This window comes from Ictalurus furcatus, chromosome 16, assembly GCF_023375685.1.
Source record: "Ictalurus furcatus strain D&B chromosome 16, Billie_1.0, whole genome shotgun sequence".
NCBI classification, from domain to species: Eukaryota; Metazoa; Chordata; class Actinopteri; order Siluriformes; family Ictaluridae; genus Ictalurus; species Ictalurus furcatus.
The window spans coordinates 11,923,304-11,943,911 of record NC_071270.1 but is presented as its reverse complement, the minus strand read 5'-3'; the positions used below and the strand labels follow the sequence as shown (position 1 = coordinate 11,943,911).

At 37.9% G+C, this 20,608-nt stretch overlaps 1 protein-coding gene across 1 annotated transcript in view; it reads right to left on the bottom strand.

The window, feature by feature from the left end:
* The window catches only part of LOC128620683 (protocadherin Fat 3), a 65,386-nt gene that overhangs the window by 9,658 nt on the left and 35,120 nt on the right, over positions 1 to 20,608 (bottom strand). The window contains exons 11-24 of the mRNA XM_053645923.1: positions 19,919 to 20,115; positions 18,809 to 18,992; positions 13,693 to 13,926; positions 12,579 to 12,971; positions 11,364 to 11,578; positions 11,011 to 11,148; positions 10,297 to 10,440; positions 9,934 to 10,131; positions 8,389 to 8,666; positions 7,751 to 8,286; positions 5,203 to 5,334; positions 4,798 to 4,952; positions 3,508 to 3,970; positions 2,190 to 2,343 (exon numbers count right to left, since the gene is read on the bottom strand). Of these exons, the coding sequence (XP_053501898.1) occupies positions 2,190 to 2,343; positions 3,508 to 3,970; positions 4,798 to 4,952; positions 5,203 to 5,334; positions 7,751 to 8,286; positions 8,389 to 8,666; positions 9,934 to 10,131; positions 10,297 to 10,440; positions 11,011 to 11,148; positions 11,364 to 11,578; positions 12,579 to 12,971; positions 13,693 to 13,926; positions 18,809 to 18,992; positions 19,919 to 20,115 (3,421 nt within the window). The remainder of the gene's footprint in view (positions 1 to 2,189; positions 2,344 to 3,507; positions 3,971 to 4,797; positions 4,953 to 5,202; positions 5,335 to 7,750; positions 8,287 to 8,388; positions 8,667 to 9,933; positions 10,132 to 10,296; positions 10,441 to 11,010; positions 11,149 to 11,363; positions 11,579 to 12,578; positions 12,972 to 13,692; positions 13,927 to 18,808; positions 18,993 to 19,918; positions 20,116 to 20,608) is intronic.

The window sequence follows — 20,608 nt, the reverse complement described above, 5'->3', positions numbered from 1 at the left end:
GTAAATTTGCTGTTCCCTCAAAATAACTCAACACACAGCCATTAATGTCTAAACCGCTGGCAACAAAAGGGAGTACACCCCTAAGTGAAAAGGTCCAAATTGGGCCCAATTAGCCATTTTCCCTCTCCGGTGTCATGTGACTTGTTAGTGTTACAAGGTCTCAGGTGTGAATGGGGAGCAGGTGTGTTAAATTTGGTGTCATTGCTCTCACACTCCCTCATACTGGTCACTGAAAGTTGAACATGGCACCTCATGGCAAAGAACTCTCTGAGCATCTGAAAAAAAGAATTGTTGCTCTACATAAAGATGGCCTAGGCTATAAAAAGATTGCCAAGACCCTGACACTGAGCTGCAGCACGGTGGCCAAGACCATACAGCGGTTTAACAGGACAGGTTCCACTCAGAACAGGCCTCGCCATGGTCGACCAAAGAAGTTGAGTGCACATGCTCAGCATCCTATCCAGAGGTTGTCTTTGGGAAATAGACGTATGAGTGCTGCCAGCATTGCTGCAGAGGTTGAAGGGGTGGGAAGGTCAGCCTGTCAGTGCTCAGACCATACGACACACACTGCATCAAATTGGTCTGCATGGCTGTCGTCCCAGAAGGAAGCCTCTTCTAAAGATGATGCACAAGAAAGCCCGCAAACAGTTTGCTGAAGACAAGCAGACTAAGGACATGGATTACTGCAACCATGTCCTGTGGTCTGATGAGACCAAGATAAACTTATTTGGTTCAGATGGTGTCAAACGTGTGTGGTGGCAACCAGGTGAGGAGTACAAAGACAAGTGTGTCTTACCTACAGTCAAGCATGGTGGTGGGAGTGTCATGGTCTGGGGCTGCATGAGTGCTGCCGGCACTGGGGAGCTACAGTTCATTGAGGGAACCATGAATGCCAACATGTACTGTGACATACTGAAGCAGAGCATGATCCCGTCCGTTCGGAGACTGGGCCACAGGGCAGTATTCCAGCATGATAACGACCCCAAACACACCTCCAAGACGACCACTGCCTTGCTAAAGAAGCTGAGGGTGAAGGTGATGGACTAAACCCTATTGAGAATCTGTGGGGCATCTTCAAATGGTAGGTGGAGGAGCACAAGGTCTCTAACATCCACCAGCTCCGTGATGTCGTCATGGAGGAGTGGAAGAGGACTCCAGTGGCAACCTGTGAAGCTCTGGTGAACTCCATGCCCAAGAGGGTTAAAGCAGTGCTGGAAAATAATGGTGGCCACAAAAAATATTGACACTTTGGGCCAATTTGGACATTTTCACTTAGGGGTGTACTCACTTTTGTTGCCAGCGGTTTAGACATTAATGGCTGTGTGTTGAGTTATTTTGAGGGGACAGCGAATTTACACTGTTACACAAGCTGTACACTTTACATTGTAGCAAAGTGTTATTTCTTCAGTGTTGTCACATGAAAAGATATAATCAAATATTTACAAAAACGTGAGGGGTGTACTCACTTTTGTGAGACACTGTATATATAATATGCACGTACATGAAATATATATAATAGTTGTGGCATGCATACATTTATCAACGCATATATATATATTTTTTTATAAACCTGTGTTTTGATTGCAATCGTTTCGTATGCATGAGAGCATGCATATTATATATATATATATATATATATATACACATATGCTCTAACACACTGTATATGCACATGTGCAACTGCCTGTCTGTAAATTATTATTTACATTATATAAGACTGAGCACAACAAAGAATTTAGCATAGTGAGTCGAACTTTGAAAGCCATTTCCTTAGTTCTCCACAGCAATGCTGCCCTCTAATGGAAAAACTTTTCCTACGAAGCCCACAATCTGTGCCTTATTATGGAAGCAGTCACAGTAGGACATGACCATAATTACTGTAATATCCATCAATAATTATAATCAGCCATAATGACATTATGTGGTACTTAATTAAGAATAAGTGTTACATGACCAGTCACAAATTAAAATTCATTGAGGAATCAGTATCAGTATTCGTGTGTGTGTGTCTGTGTGTGTGTGAGTGAGGGTGTGTGTGTATGTGTGTGTGTGTGCGTGTGTGTGTGTGTGTGTGCGCGTGTGCGTGCGTGCGCGTGTGTGTGCGCGTGTGTGTGCGCGTGCGTGTGTGTGCGCGTGTGTGTGCATGTGTGTGTAAAGGGACTGTTTGATTAATGGAAGATGTGTCTTACATGAGTCCAGTGAAGCCTTTCGGGCAGCCACAAAGAAAAGTGTTGCCCACAGCTTTACACTCTCCTCTATTCCGACATGGTGTCGGAACACAGGATGAGACCTCAGTCTCACAGAGAGTACCGGTGTACTGTGGTGGGCAGCTGCAGGAAAATGCTGTGGGGTCATGACCATGATGAACAGTAAGTATGGCAAGCACTAATTTATCAGTCAGTTATAAACAAATTAACAAATCACCAAATCACTAAATTATTAAATGCAACATACATAAACTTTATCACACATTCTCTTGAATAAAAATTCGAAAGATGTACATATATACAATTCTACATAATTCCTCTCACACATGACATTTAACACTGCCAGAAAGCTTCCAATGCTGAAACATTTAACATCACACATGATGTTGCTGAATAGAGAATACCACGTAAATAGACATGTTCATTCATCACACACATTTTTCTTTCTATTTTTATCTCATTGTCACCAAATTTGATCCTTTGCCAATTCTTACCCACTACCTAGCTCTTCCCTATCACATGACATCTACCACCCATTTAGGGTGAAGGTAAGCACATGCTTCTTATTCTGCATCTTTTCAAACTACAGTTTATGCCATGTCACAGAGCAGCTGAAACACTCATGAGCTCATAAATGCCCATGATTGGTTCGTGTTACTCTGATTGACAGGAGAGTGTACTGCCAACTTCCCCACTCCAAGAGCACTGCCAACATTGGACTCTTGACTATGACATTGTCTTGATTCAAAATAATGATCTCCATATGGTGAATACTTTTTGGTTGTGCCCCTGGAGAGGCCTTGATTAGTGCTTGTTTTAATCTATTTATTATTATTATTATTATTATTATTATTATTATTATCCCTGTGCTAAATTCTAATTATCTCCTCAATAGGTTTAGACTAATATCATAATATTTCTTTTGTAGCTCAGATTTTAGTTAAAATGCTATTTGTTCTTTTGTTCTCTGGGATGATTTTAAAGGTTATAATTGGTTAACTGCTCAATAATCATCTTTTCTTAGATAGATTTTTGTTAATACTTTTTAGATATTGTCAGAAACCTTTGTGAAAAAGGCCAATTGTCAAAAAGGCCACATTTTTTCTACAAAAATGTGCACAAAATTAGAGCCTACAAAAGCTTTTGTTTTTTTGTTACTCACCAAAGCCCTTTTTGTCAGTTCTTAAAGCAAATAGGATGTGTCTATGCTTTAATCCACTACTATGAAAAATACAAAATAAATCTTGAAGATCAAAACCTTTCAGAGCTATGCAATGACGCACTTTTCTACACATCTTACCTCCGGAGGGCAGGCTGTTGCAGGTGGCACCGTTCTGGCACGACACCCCTAGGCAGGGGTTAGGATAGAGCATGCAGCCTATCTTCACCTCACTGGTGGCAGTTAATTCACCATGGTGGTTCCTCTTACTCTGTAGTGGCAACTCATTGCCGTTCAATGTTACAGCACTCAGGCAGCCCTGGAAACCATCATATGGCCGGGATTGCCTGTGCCCACCTCTCTGTGGCACTTGGGCCCCAAAAAACAGTGAACCATTGGTGCCACTTGGCCAGAGATGAACAGGGACCTGGTTATCATGCCATCGCTCCACGTAGCTGTCATCCAATGAGAGCATTGTATAATTGTAAGTCAGATCCAGGGCCACCGCATGCCACGCACCATCATTTATGGGGCGGCCAGAGATGCCCAGCACATCCAGGCTGTTGTCACAGTTCGACTGGAACCAGAGGCGCCCTTCCTCAATCTGAATACACAGTAAGGCAGAGTGTAACTTAGATGGAATAGCTGAGTATGCACTGCAGAAAGCACATTTGAAGAACTATTCTAGATAGTAGAATGATAAATCATAAGAATGGCTGATCCTTAATTTAGTTCCACTGCAATATTAATTTGTCCAGATGTCTTCTAAGTGAATTTGTTTTTATCCAAATCGTACTAAACAGAAACATAAGTGGTTTGAACATTTGTGGTCAGTAAGTACCAAAACAATTTTCAAATCATTTTGGTGGCCAATGTTTTTGTGCAAAATACAGAGAGAGACCGATTGTGCTTGTGTGTATATGTATGTAGACAATTTCACATATCCCATGAGGTCCCATGTATCTGTTTGTCTGTGTACATGAATTTGTATATGTATACATGTTTGTGTGTGTGAACCACATTAGTATCTTTTTATGGGAACAAAATGTCCCCATTATTGATAGAAATATGTGACAGTTTAAACCTTATGAAGACAAAAAGTTTAAGTTGGGTTAAGTTGAGCTGGGTGTAAATATAATTGTAGCTTTATTTAGCTGCATTAATTATGTATTGAAAACCCTCACAAAGATAGAACTGTTTGTAGGTAAAACCCTAATAATAGAAATAATAATGATAAAAAACTATGAAGATACTGCAAAGATTTTGCACCTTCCATAAAGGATACAGAGGTTTAAGTATGCATTTGTGTTCATGGCATTATTATAAATAATATAACACAATATAAAATTAAATTCAACTTGAAAACTCCAATAAAATGTGTGTGTGTGTGTGTGTGTGTGTGTGTGTGTGTGTGTGTGTGTATGTGTTTACCTTTAGCATGTGACAGGGCTCAGCATGTCTGTACATTATGACTCCTCTGTTCTGCAGTGTTCTGATCTTCAGGCCAATCTTCATATCCATATCCTTACTGGCAGTCACTCTGTACTTAATATAGCTGTTCCCTGAAAAACTCAGAGACGTCTGACCTGCAAAACACATCAGAAAATACAGACATGGAAAACAGAAATGCACATATACACATGCATACGCACGCACACATGGAAACGCACACACACACATTTCAGAACATATTCAGGAATCACTGATATATATATATTAAAATACAATATATGGCTATACGAATGTGAACACCTGACAATGACACCAATACAGTATGCACTGGACATTATATGGACATTATATTCCATAATACTGAAAGACTGAATGCTCTCTAACCTGCACACTGGTAGAGAGTTTCAGGCAGGCACTGGCAGGCAGAGGGATCTGTTGAGGCATTGCGTACACACTTCATGTCAGGAGGACAGGCCTGGCCTTCACAAAGCTCTGCAGATGTTGAACATATTCCACCTGCTCGAGAGAGAGAGCAGTATGTTTAGGACATGAGCTATGCAAAATAAAGTATCAATAGCTCAGATTTTAGCAGAGAAATGTTTTTATAGAAAAATATGAGCAAATAGCTGGAAATATAAAGCAGTGTGATATTTTATTTGGCTCTGTGGTTAGGAGAAGTTTTTAATAACACTCACTGAGCACTTATTAGGAATGCTATACTAATACTGGGTAAGGATTCCCTTTGCTCTCAAAACAGCCTCAATTTTTCATTGGCATGGATTCCACAAGATGCTGGAAACATTCCTTTGAAATTCTGGTTCATGTTGACATGATTGCATCACGCAGTTCCTGCAGATATTTCAGATGCACTTTCATGCTGTGAATCATCTACTGTTCTACCACATGCTTACATATAAGACACTTCATGGACTGGCTTTTAACACCATATACCCCAAACTGTAATCTTCGCCCTTCTCAGCATGGTCTTTTGGTTGTCCATCAAACACTTTTATGCTCCATGGGTGATAGGGATTTTTTTTTTTTCAAGATATGGAACCTACTTCCAGCTGAAATTCGTGAAGCACAGTGACTTGGAATTTTTAAATATATTTAAAAGCATTTTTTAAGGTTGGCTTATTGTTGATTGTGGTATTCATCATTGATTTGTTGTTTGTTATATTCTTTGATGTATTTCTACCATGCTTTGAGAAGTTCCTTTAAAGGCGCTATACAAAATAAAGTTTTATTATTATTATTATTATTATTATTATTATTATTATTATTATTATTACATCTCAAAGGTGTTCTATTGGATTCAGGTCTGGTGACTGGGAAGGCCACTGAAGAACAATAAATTCGTTGTCATGTCATGTTTATGAAACCAGTTTGAGATGACCATTGCTTTGCGGCTTGGTGCATGTTAATGCTGGAAGTAACCATTAGAAGTTGGGTAAATTGTGGTCATGAAGGGATGCACACGGTCAGCAACAATACTCAAACAGGCTGTGGAATTCAAGCAATAATAAAGTGCTCAGTGAGTGTAGATTTAACTAGATTGAGAAGAAGACTGCACAGTTGAAAGACTGTGCAAAAAGCCTGGTGAGAATTTTTAAAAAATTTTTAATTTAAAATTTTTAAAAGCTGTGTAACATTTTATGAAGGCAACACATACATTAAGTATTCATGAGGCATACATTAAATAATTACATTAAACACTTGAAACACTTGAAACATCATGATACAGACATCATACTGTCATGCTTGATGTAAAATGCTATCATAAGTGGTCATAACAGTTTATGTCATATAATATAACAGTGTTTTGTTACCATTGTCATGGCAGGTTATGTCAGATGCTAACAGGGTTCATGACAGTTCATCTGTAACAACTGGAAGAATGTGCCATGAACATGCCAAGTGTTGTGTTCTTTTTATGACAGTTTATGTCTAATATTTAAAAAAAAAAATCTAAACCAGATTGTGCCTGCTGTGTCTATGCTTCATTAATTTTAAGGTTTTTTTTTTCTATCTAAATATCTATCTATCTATCTATCTATCTATCTGTCTGTCTATTTAATTATTATTTTATTTAAATCCTATTTTTGACATTTTATGAATGTAAAAAATGCATTCATACATTCATATTTAAGCATTTTCCTGTGAATATCTTCAGCTCATTTCAAATTTTAGATGGTGTACTCTATGAGTGTTTCTGACTGGACCTGAAAAATGTGTTTCCTAAAGTATGTCTAACACATGAATGGCACAATTACAAGTTGTACTTTCAAAATTTCAGTTAAAAACCCAAAAACAAACAAAGAAACATATCTGGAGAGCTTACCAGGGGGTTAATAAACAAATTGGTAACTGTGTGTGTACCTTTTTGAGTTTTATAAATGATCGAGTAAGGTGTCTACAAGTGGGTTATTTATTTAGTACATTTGGATAAAGAGATAGAGAGAAAGAAGGAGATAGAGGGAACACTGATTGTCCAACTGCCAGCATGTTTTTGGGAGGTGAGAGGAAACCAGAGAACTCAGAGGAAACCCAAGCAGACACAAGGAGAACATGCAAAACTCCTCACAGCTCTGATCCTGAGGCAATGCTACCCCTTGGCCACCTTGCCACTTACTGTCAAATTCCTTATTTGTCATTTAAATTGAGTACTGTTATCAGAGCAGGGAATAATCTTTAGTTGATAATAAAGAATAAATAGTCCACAGACTGAATCACAAACAAACAATTTGTCGCTGTTATATTACTGGAAATCAGCTATTATGATTCATGCCAGAAAAAAGGCATCAGGCATGACAAGTGTATGACATGGTTTTAGCTGTATCATGATGCAGGGTTCAAAAAAACTTTTACTGAAAATCTTTGTGCCTGTTCATTTGTGATTGGGTTTTGGAATGCAGCCTGGAGCCAGACCTACCTGAGCAGGTGCAGGTCTCTGTGCGCTGGAAGCGTGGCAAGACAAAGCTCACTTTAGAGGTACCATAGGTGATGAAGTCAACAGGTTCCAGCTTTAGGCTGAGCTCACACACACTATCCCCACAGTCCAATTTTCCAGAGCAGCTCTGATCTAGTACTTCCACCAGCTGCAGTGTTCCTCCTAACTTTTCCCGTAGTTCACCCAGCCTCAGTGCCAGCTCCCCAGGCCCCAGATACCCTCCCTCCTGTGCCTCCACAGCCAAAAGCACATCCAGCTGTGAAGATTGTTCCACGGACTGCACCCCTACAATGTGAATAGGCTCTGGGGTCTGTGCCACTCCAGCCCCAACCAATGCTTGCTGGAGTCTTCTCTTCAAATGTTTTAGGTATATACTCAGAAAGTCCTCAGGAGAGAGGTCCTGGAAGCACAGCATGACAGCGTTCTGCACCATTTCCTCTGTGGCCACCTCCACCTGCACCTTTACACCCACTGTTTCAGAGAACTGTCCATCACTGACTGTGGCATTAATGAAGTACCTGGAAACATTGGTGGTGTTATGAAATAGCATACAACCCACAGTCTGAAACAAAAGAAATTAACAAAAACAGAAGTACACACTGTTTTTTCCACACTGCTACCTGCCAGGTTCCAGGCCACTCAGGGCCACAATCTTGCCATCCTGTCTGTCGATCCTGAACAGGCTTTTTGGCTGAGGCTGCTGTGTAAAAGACAACATGTCATTTTCATCTTCATCGCTGGCATAGATCCTACCAATGATGCCACCAGGAAACACATCTTCCACCATTACTATAATGATCTCCAGAGGAAAAACCACAGGCTTAAGGACACTTCCTCCAATCACACGCACAACCAAGAAAGAGGATGATGACAAGCGAGGTTTCCCAGAGTCCCATGCCTTATTCACAAAGGGAAGAAAGTGGAAAACAAATGCAGAAAATTATATAAATAACAGGAAATTAAAGTATTTGTATTTATAAATGCACTTTGTAAATTAAGTGTTAGTCATTTTCATGCAGGATAATATTTTGCATTACATCTATGCAAAAACTAGCACCACATTTTCACATTCATAAACCATATTGATATTTTGTTTAATTCTTTTTTAGGACGAATTTAACATTCTATTTTTCCATTTGAGGTAAAGTTGCTTTGTATTCAAGGAAAATGGTCCATCAATTTGAAAAATTATGTTTGATGTTTCACCAAACTTATCATATTATTTTGGTTTTACCACAAGTGAAAAGGTTTACTTAAGGTAAGTTTTCAGACATCAGAATGAATCCTACAAGACATCTACAGTACATGAACCCTTCATGTCAACTGACATAAAACTACATAAACATATGACTCACTGCATTGAGTGTCACTTGTCATAAAGACTGCTTTATTCAGTTTTGAAAACAATACTGACGAAAGCAGAGTTTATGACAACTGATGCATATTGGATTAACCCTCCTAATTTGTTATGAATAATATGTTTTAATAATATCTTTAATTTGTCTAAAGTGTCCGTAGTGTATGAATGGGTGTGTGAGTGTAAGTGTGTGTGTGTGTGATTGTGCCCTGCGATGGACTGGCACCCTGTCCAGGGTGTACCCCGCCTTGTGCCCAATGCTTCCTGGGATAGGCTCCAGGTTCCCCTGGGACCCTGAAAAGGAGTAAGCGGTTGAAGATGGATGGATGGATGGATGAATATGTTTAATTTTAAGGGTTTTATATGTTTAATTTTATGTTTATAATATGTTTAATGTTGTGGGTCAATTTGACCCATTTCCACATTTGGGATGTCTGAAATACTGGTTAATCTCTCTTTTTCTCTTTGAAATTCTTTTACTTTCCTTATTTAGGTTTTTGAATTATATGCAAGTATTTCTTCTTATGGCTTGTCTTGGGCAAGTCATAATAAAGGTTTACCGTTTTAAGGTGTTTTTTGCTGTTTTGTGTGTATTTATACTGTGGAAGTCATTTTGACTGATAAAATAATGGATGTAACCTTTTTTTCCCAACATAATAGGAGGGTTAAGGCTTTATAAATGTTTATGTAAAGTAATGCCAGTTGTCATAAAGGGTTTATGCAGGTGATATGTTGCACAATGAGCACAATGTTTAAGCAAAGTGTTAGCAGTTTGTTAATATGATGCTGTTTTTTAAGGCAAGCACACCTGAATTTCAAGGACATACTCCCTTTTGGCTTGTGGTCCAAAAACTTTGTTTGAGCGCAGCTCTCCATTCCTGTCCAGGGTGAATGCATTGTCCTCATTCCCAGATATAATTAGGAATTCAAATGGGCCTCCATTTCGTGGAGAGTCATTATCAGAGACAGACAGTGTCAGGATGGGGGTACCTGCAGGTTTGTTCAGCTGAATACGGACATCATTAAAGATTTATTCTAACAGATGCTTAACAATGTACAGGTAATTTTTTTCTGATATAAAGCTGTTCTGCAGATATAAGGAAGTTCTATTCTGAAACAGTGTTACAATTCCTAAAAGGCTAAATGGATCCTAGACACACTGAGCACACACCTGAATAACCGTTGAAGCATTCTCTGGGAAAAACACTGGAGCATTGTCATTCACATCAGCAATATCAATGTTCACGGTTACTGTCGTGGACATTGCAGGAGATCCACTATCGAATGCCTGAACTAACAGCATGTAGCTGGAGATCTTAGAAGAGATATAAGAAGACATAAGAAGAGTGCATAGAGTGTGATTAAAGTCATGAAGGCCTTTACACAAATGGGTTTATTTGTCCCCTTAGAGGTAAGGATCATTGGAAATCAATACCAAGTTATTCTGACTGATTACCTTATTCTATGATAAAACATTTCTATATCAACCAATCAACCAATTCGAACACCTATGTGAGACTGAATTCAGCACTCTCTACCACCATCATCAAAACACCAAAGTAATATCTTTTGGAAAAATGGTGTTCATCCTTCCAGAACAGTTACAGAGGCTTGTACAATCTATGCGACTGAAGCTATTATGGAGGCTTGTGGTGGCCCAACACCTTACTAAGATACCTTACTAAGTGTATGTTGTTTTTTCCCTTTAATGTGTCACTTGTTTGTAAATTGCTAAACTTTTGAGTGCTGCGGCCCTCCAGAACTGGACACTGACAGCCATGTCTTAAAGATTCACCAATCTATTTGTGGATAAAAGACTCTTAAAAACCAAGGCCAAACTGATTTAGTGTTAGTGAAAGTCATAAAGTTTGTTTAAAAATCTAACCTTCTCTCTATCAAGTTCCTTGTTGACCTTCAGTAGTCCTGTGACAGGATTGATCCAGAACTGGTTCCCTTGGTCTCCTCTCAAGATTGAGTAAGTAATTCGCCCATTTACTTGGCTGTCAAGGTCTTCTGCTAATAACTTCACAAACCCACATATAACAACTGCTTTAATAAAGGTGTATAAAACAATCAGCTGGCCTGTTTACTGCAAATTCACATATAATTAAACATGTGTAGCTTATTAATTAAATGTATGGGAAAAGTGAACATTAGTTCTGGCTATAAAAATGAACTGAGTAATTATTCAGTAGAGGCTAAAGAAATTGTATAAAATCACACATTATTGCACCATACCCTAGTTATTGTCTCTCCAATGGCAGCGTCTTCACTGACCAGAAAATTATACATTTCCTCACTAAAGGAAGGTGCATTATCGTTAACATCCATCACTTCAATGCTTATGATCGTAGATGTTTTCAGAGGAGGGGTTCCGCCATCCACAGCCTCGACTTTGAGGAAAAAGTCTTTACACACTTCATAGTCCAAATCATCAGCCACTGAGATGCTTCCTGGAGTAATAAGCAATGAGAATTAGTCTTCAGTACAGCACAGACTTGCCTTCTGATGACTGTAGTGAAAAAATCTATAAATATTTATAAAGTACAGTAACAATTAACTGAATATATATCTTTAAAATGTATTAAGTTTATTTTAAAATCTTGCAGTTTCCTTTATGCCAGGACCATTTAAACTCCAGTCCTAGAATCTCCCTGCTCTTTAAAGTTTTGTGTTTTCCTGCTGTAACAAATTCAAACTTTATTTGTCTCACACACACACAACTATACGCAGTATGAAGTGTAGTGAAATGCTTTTACGACTGTCTGTGACATAAAATCGAAGTTACCTAGAGATAGAAAAAGAGAAAATATTGTTTTAAAATGATGAAAATATAATGTAAGGATATAAAGATGGGTGGAAGCTGTGAAAAGTGCGGATATATGTAGTTGTTTTGTGCAATATAATGCGGTGAAAAATTAAGCTGAGGTAGATGTATTGGAATTAAAATATATATATTTTAAAAAAATAATAAGAAGAAGAAGAAAAACATAACGGGCTGGAAACACACCAGATATCAAATAAACAACCATTTTGGAAATTGAATCAGATTTGTTAGAGCAAGAAAATACAGTGCAGATTGGAAACTCCAGAATTGAAGGAAACAATGTTATGTGCACATTTCCATGTAGAAACATCTTAGAAAACAATTAGAAACATGCCCCTATTTTTCAACACTGAAATGGAAATGCTGCATGCAGAATTATATTCTTTCTATATTATATGTACACAAATATTCTGCCTTTTCCTAAACTGCTATCCTTAAATTATGGTTCCTTCTTATGATTTCTCTTATGCCCTTGTCCTTTCATTTATTTAAAAAGTGGAAAATTGTTAGTAAACATCTCTTTTGTGGTTACAGTGAAATGTAGGTCCTGAAGCTTGAGGTGAATGCTTTATGTTTAAAATAAAAATTAAGATCTTGCCTATAAACAGTAGCAATCAGTCTCTCACCTATGGTTTTATCAATGTAAAACTTTCCAAGTTCGTTGCCTGTACTGATACTGTAGTAGATCTCAGCGTTGACACCAATGTCTTTACTGGAGGCAAAGACCCTCAACAGCTCTGTTCCCACAGCAACATCCTCAGGCACTGTAACAGCATAGTTCTGCTTCTGGAAGACTGGAGGGTTATCGTTCACATCCAAAACCATGACAGTGAGGTCTACCTGTGTGGAGAGGGAGCTGGCTGCCCCTGTCTGGTCTGTAGCCTGGACCCTCAACCGGTATGAGTCTTGTATCTCTCGATCCAGAGGCTTCTCCAGAATTACCACTCCAGAAAAAGGGTTAATGGAGAAGACACCATCAGCAGAGTCCAATAGAGAGTACAGGATTCTTCTATTCAGGCCTGGTCAAGACACATAGTAGAAACAAACAGACCACTATGAATCAATTTGATAGTTTTAAATTATTTTCAGTGTGTGGCAGATTAATTTAGTACAGGACTACACTTAATCCATGCTTAAAGGTGCTTTCACATATGCAGCATTTAGTCTGTCTGAATTCAACCCTGATGAGCTTACTTGGTACATTTAATTTAGGCAGATATGAACAAAGGAATCCCTGCTGTGGATCTTTGCATGAGAAGTAAACCAACCAGTCTAAGACCACTGAGAAGAAGTGGTCTCATGCTGCTTCCACGCAAACACTAGTTATGTTTAATTGCAGTAAAAACATGATTCAACACCAATTTGTCTGTATCATAGAATAAACCATTTAATCTTAGAGAAGCACAGTTAGAGCACTATACTTTCACAAACAACATACAGCAAATGTTTTTAAAATCTGAAACGTAAATGTAATTACCATGAAAAAAGATAAACCATAAGTACAATATGAATAAATGTATGAGTGTATTTTGTTCAGAAGGCTCTCTTTTCACAGGCTCTCTTTAGATAATGTTGGCCTTGGATGTGTGAATGTGCAGTGAATATCTAATGTAAAACCAACTTAATGACATTAATAATCACAAAACACTTTTACAAAACAAAAGTATATTTAGTATATGTAATACCTGCCCTTCAGTAAAGGAAATATATGTAAGGAAAATGCACTAGTGAAGTACTCACCCTCATCAGGATCCTGAGCTTGCAGACGTGTTAGCAGGGTTTTAGGTACAGCATTCTCAAATACACTGGCTAGAATCTCAGTGAAAAAGAAGGATGGAGCATTGTCATTTACATCAATTACACTGAGAAAGATCTCAGACCGACAGAATAAGCCACCTCCATCTGTAGCCTGGGATATTAGATAATAAGTCTGAGTCCTCTCCCGGTCAATCAGAGAGGCAGTCTTCAGCTCACCTGAAAAAAACAAGCAAAAATATGCACTTCTTTTAACATAGTGGATATAAAAATCTACACATCCCTCTTAAAATTTCCAGGTTTTGTAATTTAAAAAAAAACATATTTTTCTACCTTTTATGTGATATGGCAACCGACAATATTCAAGTGAAAAACAAATACAAATGTTTTAGAGGAAAAAAGAAATAAAAACCTTACAATAACCTAATTGCATAAGTGTGCACACCCCTTACATATATATACAGTATGTCCCTATAATGGGACATGTGACTGCTCAGGAATATCATGAATCAGAGTCAAACTCATGTTCAAAAATAATTATCATACACATTTCATCAATGAAGTGATTCTGTAGAATTTACTTGACATCCTACTGCTGAAGCCATGGTCTTCAAAGAGCTTACTATGCATGTATGGGATCTCATTGTCAAAATTTATCAGTCAGGAGAAGGTGTACAAAAGAATTTCCAAAATGTTAAATGTACCATGGAACACCATGAAGGCTACAAGTGGAGAAATTGGGGCACCACAGTGACATTTCCAAAAACAGGACTTCCCTTTGTCAAAACAAAAACTTATCAGGGAGACTGCCAAAAGACCTACATCAATATTTAAGAAGCTGCAGGAATATCTGGCAAATACTGGTCACTCCCTGCACATGAGACCAATCTCTAGTATTATTCATATGATTGTGCGATGGGGTAGGGTGGCTTTACAGAAGCCCTTGCTCACAAACAACATCCAAGCCCACCTAAGTCACCCCAAACCATGTGCCCAAATTTGCTATGGTCTGATGAGACCAGTAGAACTTTCTGGGTGCAATTCTAAAAGATATGCTTTTATGCAAAAACTAGAGAGCTCATCTCCCAAAGAAAACCATGCCCTTGGTAAACCATGGTCGTGGCAGTATCATATTATACAGCTACTTCTCTTCAGCTAGCACTGGGGCTCTAATCAAGATAGAAGGAATCATGGATAGCTCCAAATACTCCAAATATTTGAAAAAAAGCCTGCAGGCCTCTGAAGGAAAAAAATCACCTTTCTGCATGATAACGACTCAAAGCACAAATCCAAGTCAAAGAAATGGCTTCAGAAGACAAAGATCAAGCTTTTGGCATGGCCCAGTCAGAGGCCAGATCTAAATCCCATTGAAAACCTGTGGAATGAACTGAGGAGGGCTGTGCACAGGAGATCCCATCACAATTTGGTAGATCTGGAGCATTTTTGCAAGGAAGAGTTAAATAAAATTGTGAACTCAAGCAGTGCTAAATTGGTAGACTCTAACTCAAGAAGACTGAGTTTATTACAAGCAAAATGTGCTTTTACAAAGTATTAGTTAAGGAGTATGCACTAGTGTTGGGGAAAACTGTAGCTTTTCAAGCTACAAGCTACTCATAGTTTAAAGTTGTTAAGGTCAGTCAAGCTACCCTTTTACAAAAGTAGTTAGCTACAAGTTACTAACAAAAAGTAGCTAACTACATTGAAACTACTTAAAAGGGCAACATTTTTAGTATGTCATGATTGTGAATCAGCTTATAAATAATTGTATAATTGTGCATTAAGAAATGAAACACAATATAAAGATAATTCAGGACAATTATGAATTCATTGAGTTTTTCTTTATTTATAGACTATCCAAAGATACAATTAATACTCAAACTGTATATTAATAATATTACTGCTACTACTAGTACTACTACCACCACTACTACTACTTATAATAATAATAATAATAATAATAATAATAATAATAGTAATATTACAATATTAATAAACATTAATAATATTAATAGTAATAACAATAATAACAATATAATGTAATTAAACCCAGAAATATAGCCTACTCATTTTAAATAATCGGTACATTTGTCATGTAATATCAGAGAAGGACTACAGACTATGATTCCCATCAGCCACTGCACCTAGTCACATGTCTTATTTCACCTGTTTCACGTTTTGGCTCATTAGCACTGGTGTATATATAGTCATGTTCAGCACTACACTAATTGTCTTGCATTGTTTGGTCTGTCTATCAGTATCACATTATGTTCGGCTTGTTTCATGTAAGTCTTGTTTTGTTTGGTACATTAATAAATGTTTCCCTTCAGTTCTGCATTTGCATCCGTCTCTACCTACAATCATGGCAGAATGCAGGACCTTATAACATGGATGCAGCAGATTTTTTCAGTGTTCAAGTGGCCCTTTTTGAAAGGGAAAAACCGAGGTGGGAGAAGGAAGGGAGATTCTCCCTGATCAAAGCCAATCGGGAATGGCTTGACGTGATGTACTCCTTTAGGGTGTATATCAAGAAGGAGCCTTCCAACCAGGTTGAAACCATCTCCCACCCTCCCTGCCCCACTAAGGACACCGATCTGCCTCCCTCCCCTACTGTGAATCTCATTCAGCCTGCTGAATCAACCGAAAACGTCGTTCAGCTTCCCTGCTCGACTGAGGATGCCACTCAGTCTCCCTGTTCAGCTGAGGACATTACTCTGCCTCCCGTTGCGGCCCTGCTCCTCCTTGGATGTCACTACGCCAGGCTCCTCTTCGACATTGCTCTGTCTTCATACTCCACTGAGAACGTCGCTCTGCCATCCTGCTCGGCTGAGGACATCGCTCTGCCATCCTGCTCTGCTGAGGATGTCGTTCTACCTCCATGCTCTGCTGAAAATGTCACTCCTTTTCTTTGCTTCATGCCGCATGTCACTGCCCCCTTCCTGCTCCACGGAGGACATCGCGCCCCGCTCTGGCCTCCGTGGAGAACTTCGCTCCCCACTCTAGCTTCATGGTGAATGTCACTCCCCCTTCAGGCTCCACCTTGAGCATCATTCCCCCTGCTGGCTGCGCAGTCATCTCTCCATCTAGCCATCTCTCTGCGCTAAAGCCAGGCCAGGGATATCATGTTAACTCTCTGCGGTGCGGAAGAGGCCGCATCTGAACCTTAGAGAAAATGTCAAGCATTCTCTGTCCAGCCCCACAAGGGTTGACACACAATTGAACTCTGAACTGCTTAGGGACATCTGGTCTAGGGGTCCAGGAACCCCTCCTGAACTGATTACATGCTTCGGTAGACGAGCATTAAGGGGGGGATATGTCAAGTAATATTGGAGAAGGACTAGAGATTATGATTCCCATCAGCCACTGCACCAAGACACATGTCTCATTTCAGCTGTTTCCCATTTTGGCTCATTAGCCCTGGTGTATATACAGTCACGTTCGGCACTGCTTGCATTGTTTGGTCTGTCTATCTGTATCAGGTTATGCTCGCCCTTGTTTCATGTAAGTCTTATTTTGTGTTTTGTTTGGTAGATTATTAAACGTTCTGCATTTTCATACATCTCTAACCTACAATCGTGACAACAATAGGCTACTTATCAATTTAAAATCACACTCACCTCTAGATGCATCCTTAAATTTGTGCTTTATCCTAGGTGTAAGATTTATTGTTTGATTCCTTAAGGCACATGAACTTCAACAAATAAAGCCAAGGGTAATTTGTTTTCTCATTTTCTAAATCAGTCGCCATCTCCCACTCCATCATGGATAATAAGGATGAGTGTGTCGAACTTGAATAATCAATTTCATCCACTGATTAATTCATTAATCATGGAAATAATAATAGATAATAAACAGGTTAAGATAGGATCTTTTTCTCTTGCTGCTCCCTTAAACGAGATGTTCAGAAATACAAACTGTTGTATGTTCAGAACATAAAATAAATCCTTCAGTATACACTGCTAAACATATTGAATTATTATAAAATAAAAGTTTTACTTTATTTATAAGTAAATTTAACATTTTTTTCAATAATTTATTATGGGATTATCATTTTCCCACCCCATACATCATATAACAAACTGTGGTTGGTTGCTTTATGTGTCCATCAGATGGTCTCTTCCTGTCCATGTGAGCTACAATGAGGCCCTTAATTCCTGTGAAGCAAGCAGGCACTGCAGATATGCAATGAAGCACACCGTTATAATTGGACAAAACAAACTGGTTGCGCTACTCGTTTGAAAAAGTAACTTGTTACTGGAAAAGCTACACTATTTTTAAAGAAGCGCTACTTGTGACACCACTGCAAAATTGTAGTTAAGTTAGTTGCGTCATTACTTTTAATTAGTTACAGTACTTCCCAACACTGGTGTGCACTTATGCAACCAGGTTATTCTAAGTTTTTTTCTTTTTTTCCCTTAAAATGTTTCCATATGTCTTTCACTTACATTTTGTTGGTTGCTATATCATATTACAGGTGCAAAAAGATTTGACAACATTCATTGATGGAAAAAAGCATGTGTCCTTAAGATAATACGCTTTACGAAAAAAGGGTAATAGCATTTGAGTTATTTCGTTTACACAAGAGAATTCAGTTCAAGAAAACAAAAAGATGGGTTTCTAAAGATATGGGCCTCCAGTGGTAGATATCAGCACTAATGATATTGTTCAAGGGAGTAGGTATCCAACAGAAATCACTCTAACAGCACACAATACAGCAGAATAAAAATACCTAAGGGGAAATCAAAGGCCTTCTAAAAAAATAATTAATCTTAAGAAAAAACACCAAACAAAGCCACGTTTTATGGTGCTACTAAAACAATGTTCTCATGAAAAAGATGATAACATGCTAATTAATCCTAACAGTGAGCCATGTTTTGGGTGTTATTTTTATCAGTGACCTAGAATGTTTAAACTGTTTACTCAAAAAACAAACAAACAAACAAAAAAGGAACTACACTTGGCCATTTTGGCTATTAAATACCATATACTCCATAACTGACCCTAATGTGCCTAAACGTAAATGTCTGCTATCTAGGTGTCTGCACACAACACATTTTTTTTAGCAGTTTACTGCCAAAGAATTAGTTACTGAGTATCATCTTACCAGTGTTAGTATCCATGTAGAAGTCTTCAACTCCTATGCCAAATAAGGAGTACTGAATTTCTGCATTGGTGCCGATGTCAGAGTCTGTAGCCCCAACCGTCAGAATTCGATAATTAATGGATATGTCTTCTGGAAATGAGGCATCATATTTAGCCTGGTGAAACAGAAGGGCAAAAAGTAAAAACTAAAAATAATTTGTTAATGTTTAAAAGACTTAAAACTTAACTGAAATAAGAATTGTAATAAGAATAAAGCTGTTAGTAAAGATGAATGTTTATTTATGCATACTACTGTAAAATGTTTATTAATGTACTCTTATTGTAAAATGCTTCCAGTGTATGTATGTAAATCATATTTTAATAAATATAAAATGATTTAATTAATATAGAAAATATGTTAACATTTATTTTATTACATTGTATTATTATTATTATTATTATTATTATTATTATTATTACATGACTAATCAGTAAAGCTTTGTACAGTGTTTATTTTTATTAAGGTATGCTTATTAATACATTAAATTGCTTAATAATACGTTAGTTATCATTACTATCTGTCAGGAATTTCCCCCGAGTGCGCACATAACTAAAACCATCCCCAAGAAAATAGAAGTAAATGGGTTCCTTAATGTTTAGTTCCCCTCAATTGAAGAATTTATTTAAATTATTATTTTTATTTTTTTTTGGGGTGGGGGGGGGGGTTCTTTGGTTTTTTTTTTGTATTATTGTTTTATTATATAAGTTTTGGTTCTCACAAACTCAAGCAATTGGTAATCAATTGTAGTACTGGTATCAGTTGTAGTACTGCTCAACACAAAGGGAAAAGAATTTTAAGTGTACAAGAAGAAGGGTTTATCAACCCTGAATTTGCACCATTTGTGTAGAATTACACATATACTTCTTGAACCAATTTCCTATGTCATTATTAAATTAGTTATATAATCACAAAGACTATTTTTAACACTTTAAATTACTTTGACATAGGCTTTAAAGGTTGAAGCAAAGTAATCAATTTTAGATGTCAATTGGGGACTGAAATAATACTGTGTACATGGGAGACATTCTTGAAATGTAGGTTTTAACAAAGGTAATTTTATTTTACCCACACCTGGTTACATATGGGGCTGTTGTCATTGGCATCCATGATGGTGACCTCTACAATCACCTGGGTGGCAAACAAGCTGTCACAGGCAGTGATATTGAGTAGGTATCGATCCTGTTTTTCCCTATCCAGTGGCCGCTTCACTGACAACATCCACACTCCTTGCACTGAAGTTAGTGCAAACACCCCTCCAAGGTTCCCCCCTGGGCCAAGGAAACCACCACCACAAACAAAAAAATATATTTGCAATTTATATAATCACAGTAATAAATATGACTCTGTAACAGGTCAAATTTTACCCCCAATGGGCCGGTGTGGCTCAGGAGAACCTCTGTTTTCACCTGGTTAGTCAACTGAACTTGTTCTTCAAACAGCTATTACATATGGCTCATATTTAAATGGAATGAAAACCTACAGACACATCGGCTCTTAAAAATTCTGAAAAAAATGAATAACTACTTAGTAATTGAAAGAAATAAGATTTACTAAAAAGGGTTAAATCTGACAGTCTCCTCACTCACATAAGGATATAACACATGGACCTAGTTTTTTTTTTCTTTTCATATGCACTACCTCTTCACTCCTCACTTCATTATACTGCATCATACTACAAAGGCAGGATCAGAGGTTTTCAACCTTTTGTAACTAAAGCCACCCCCCCCCCCAAGCCTCCCCTATCATATGCCAATTTGCATA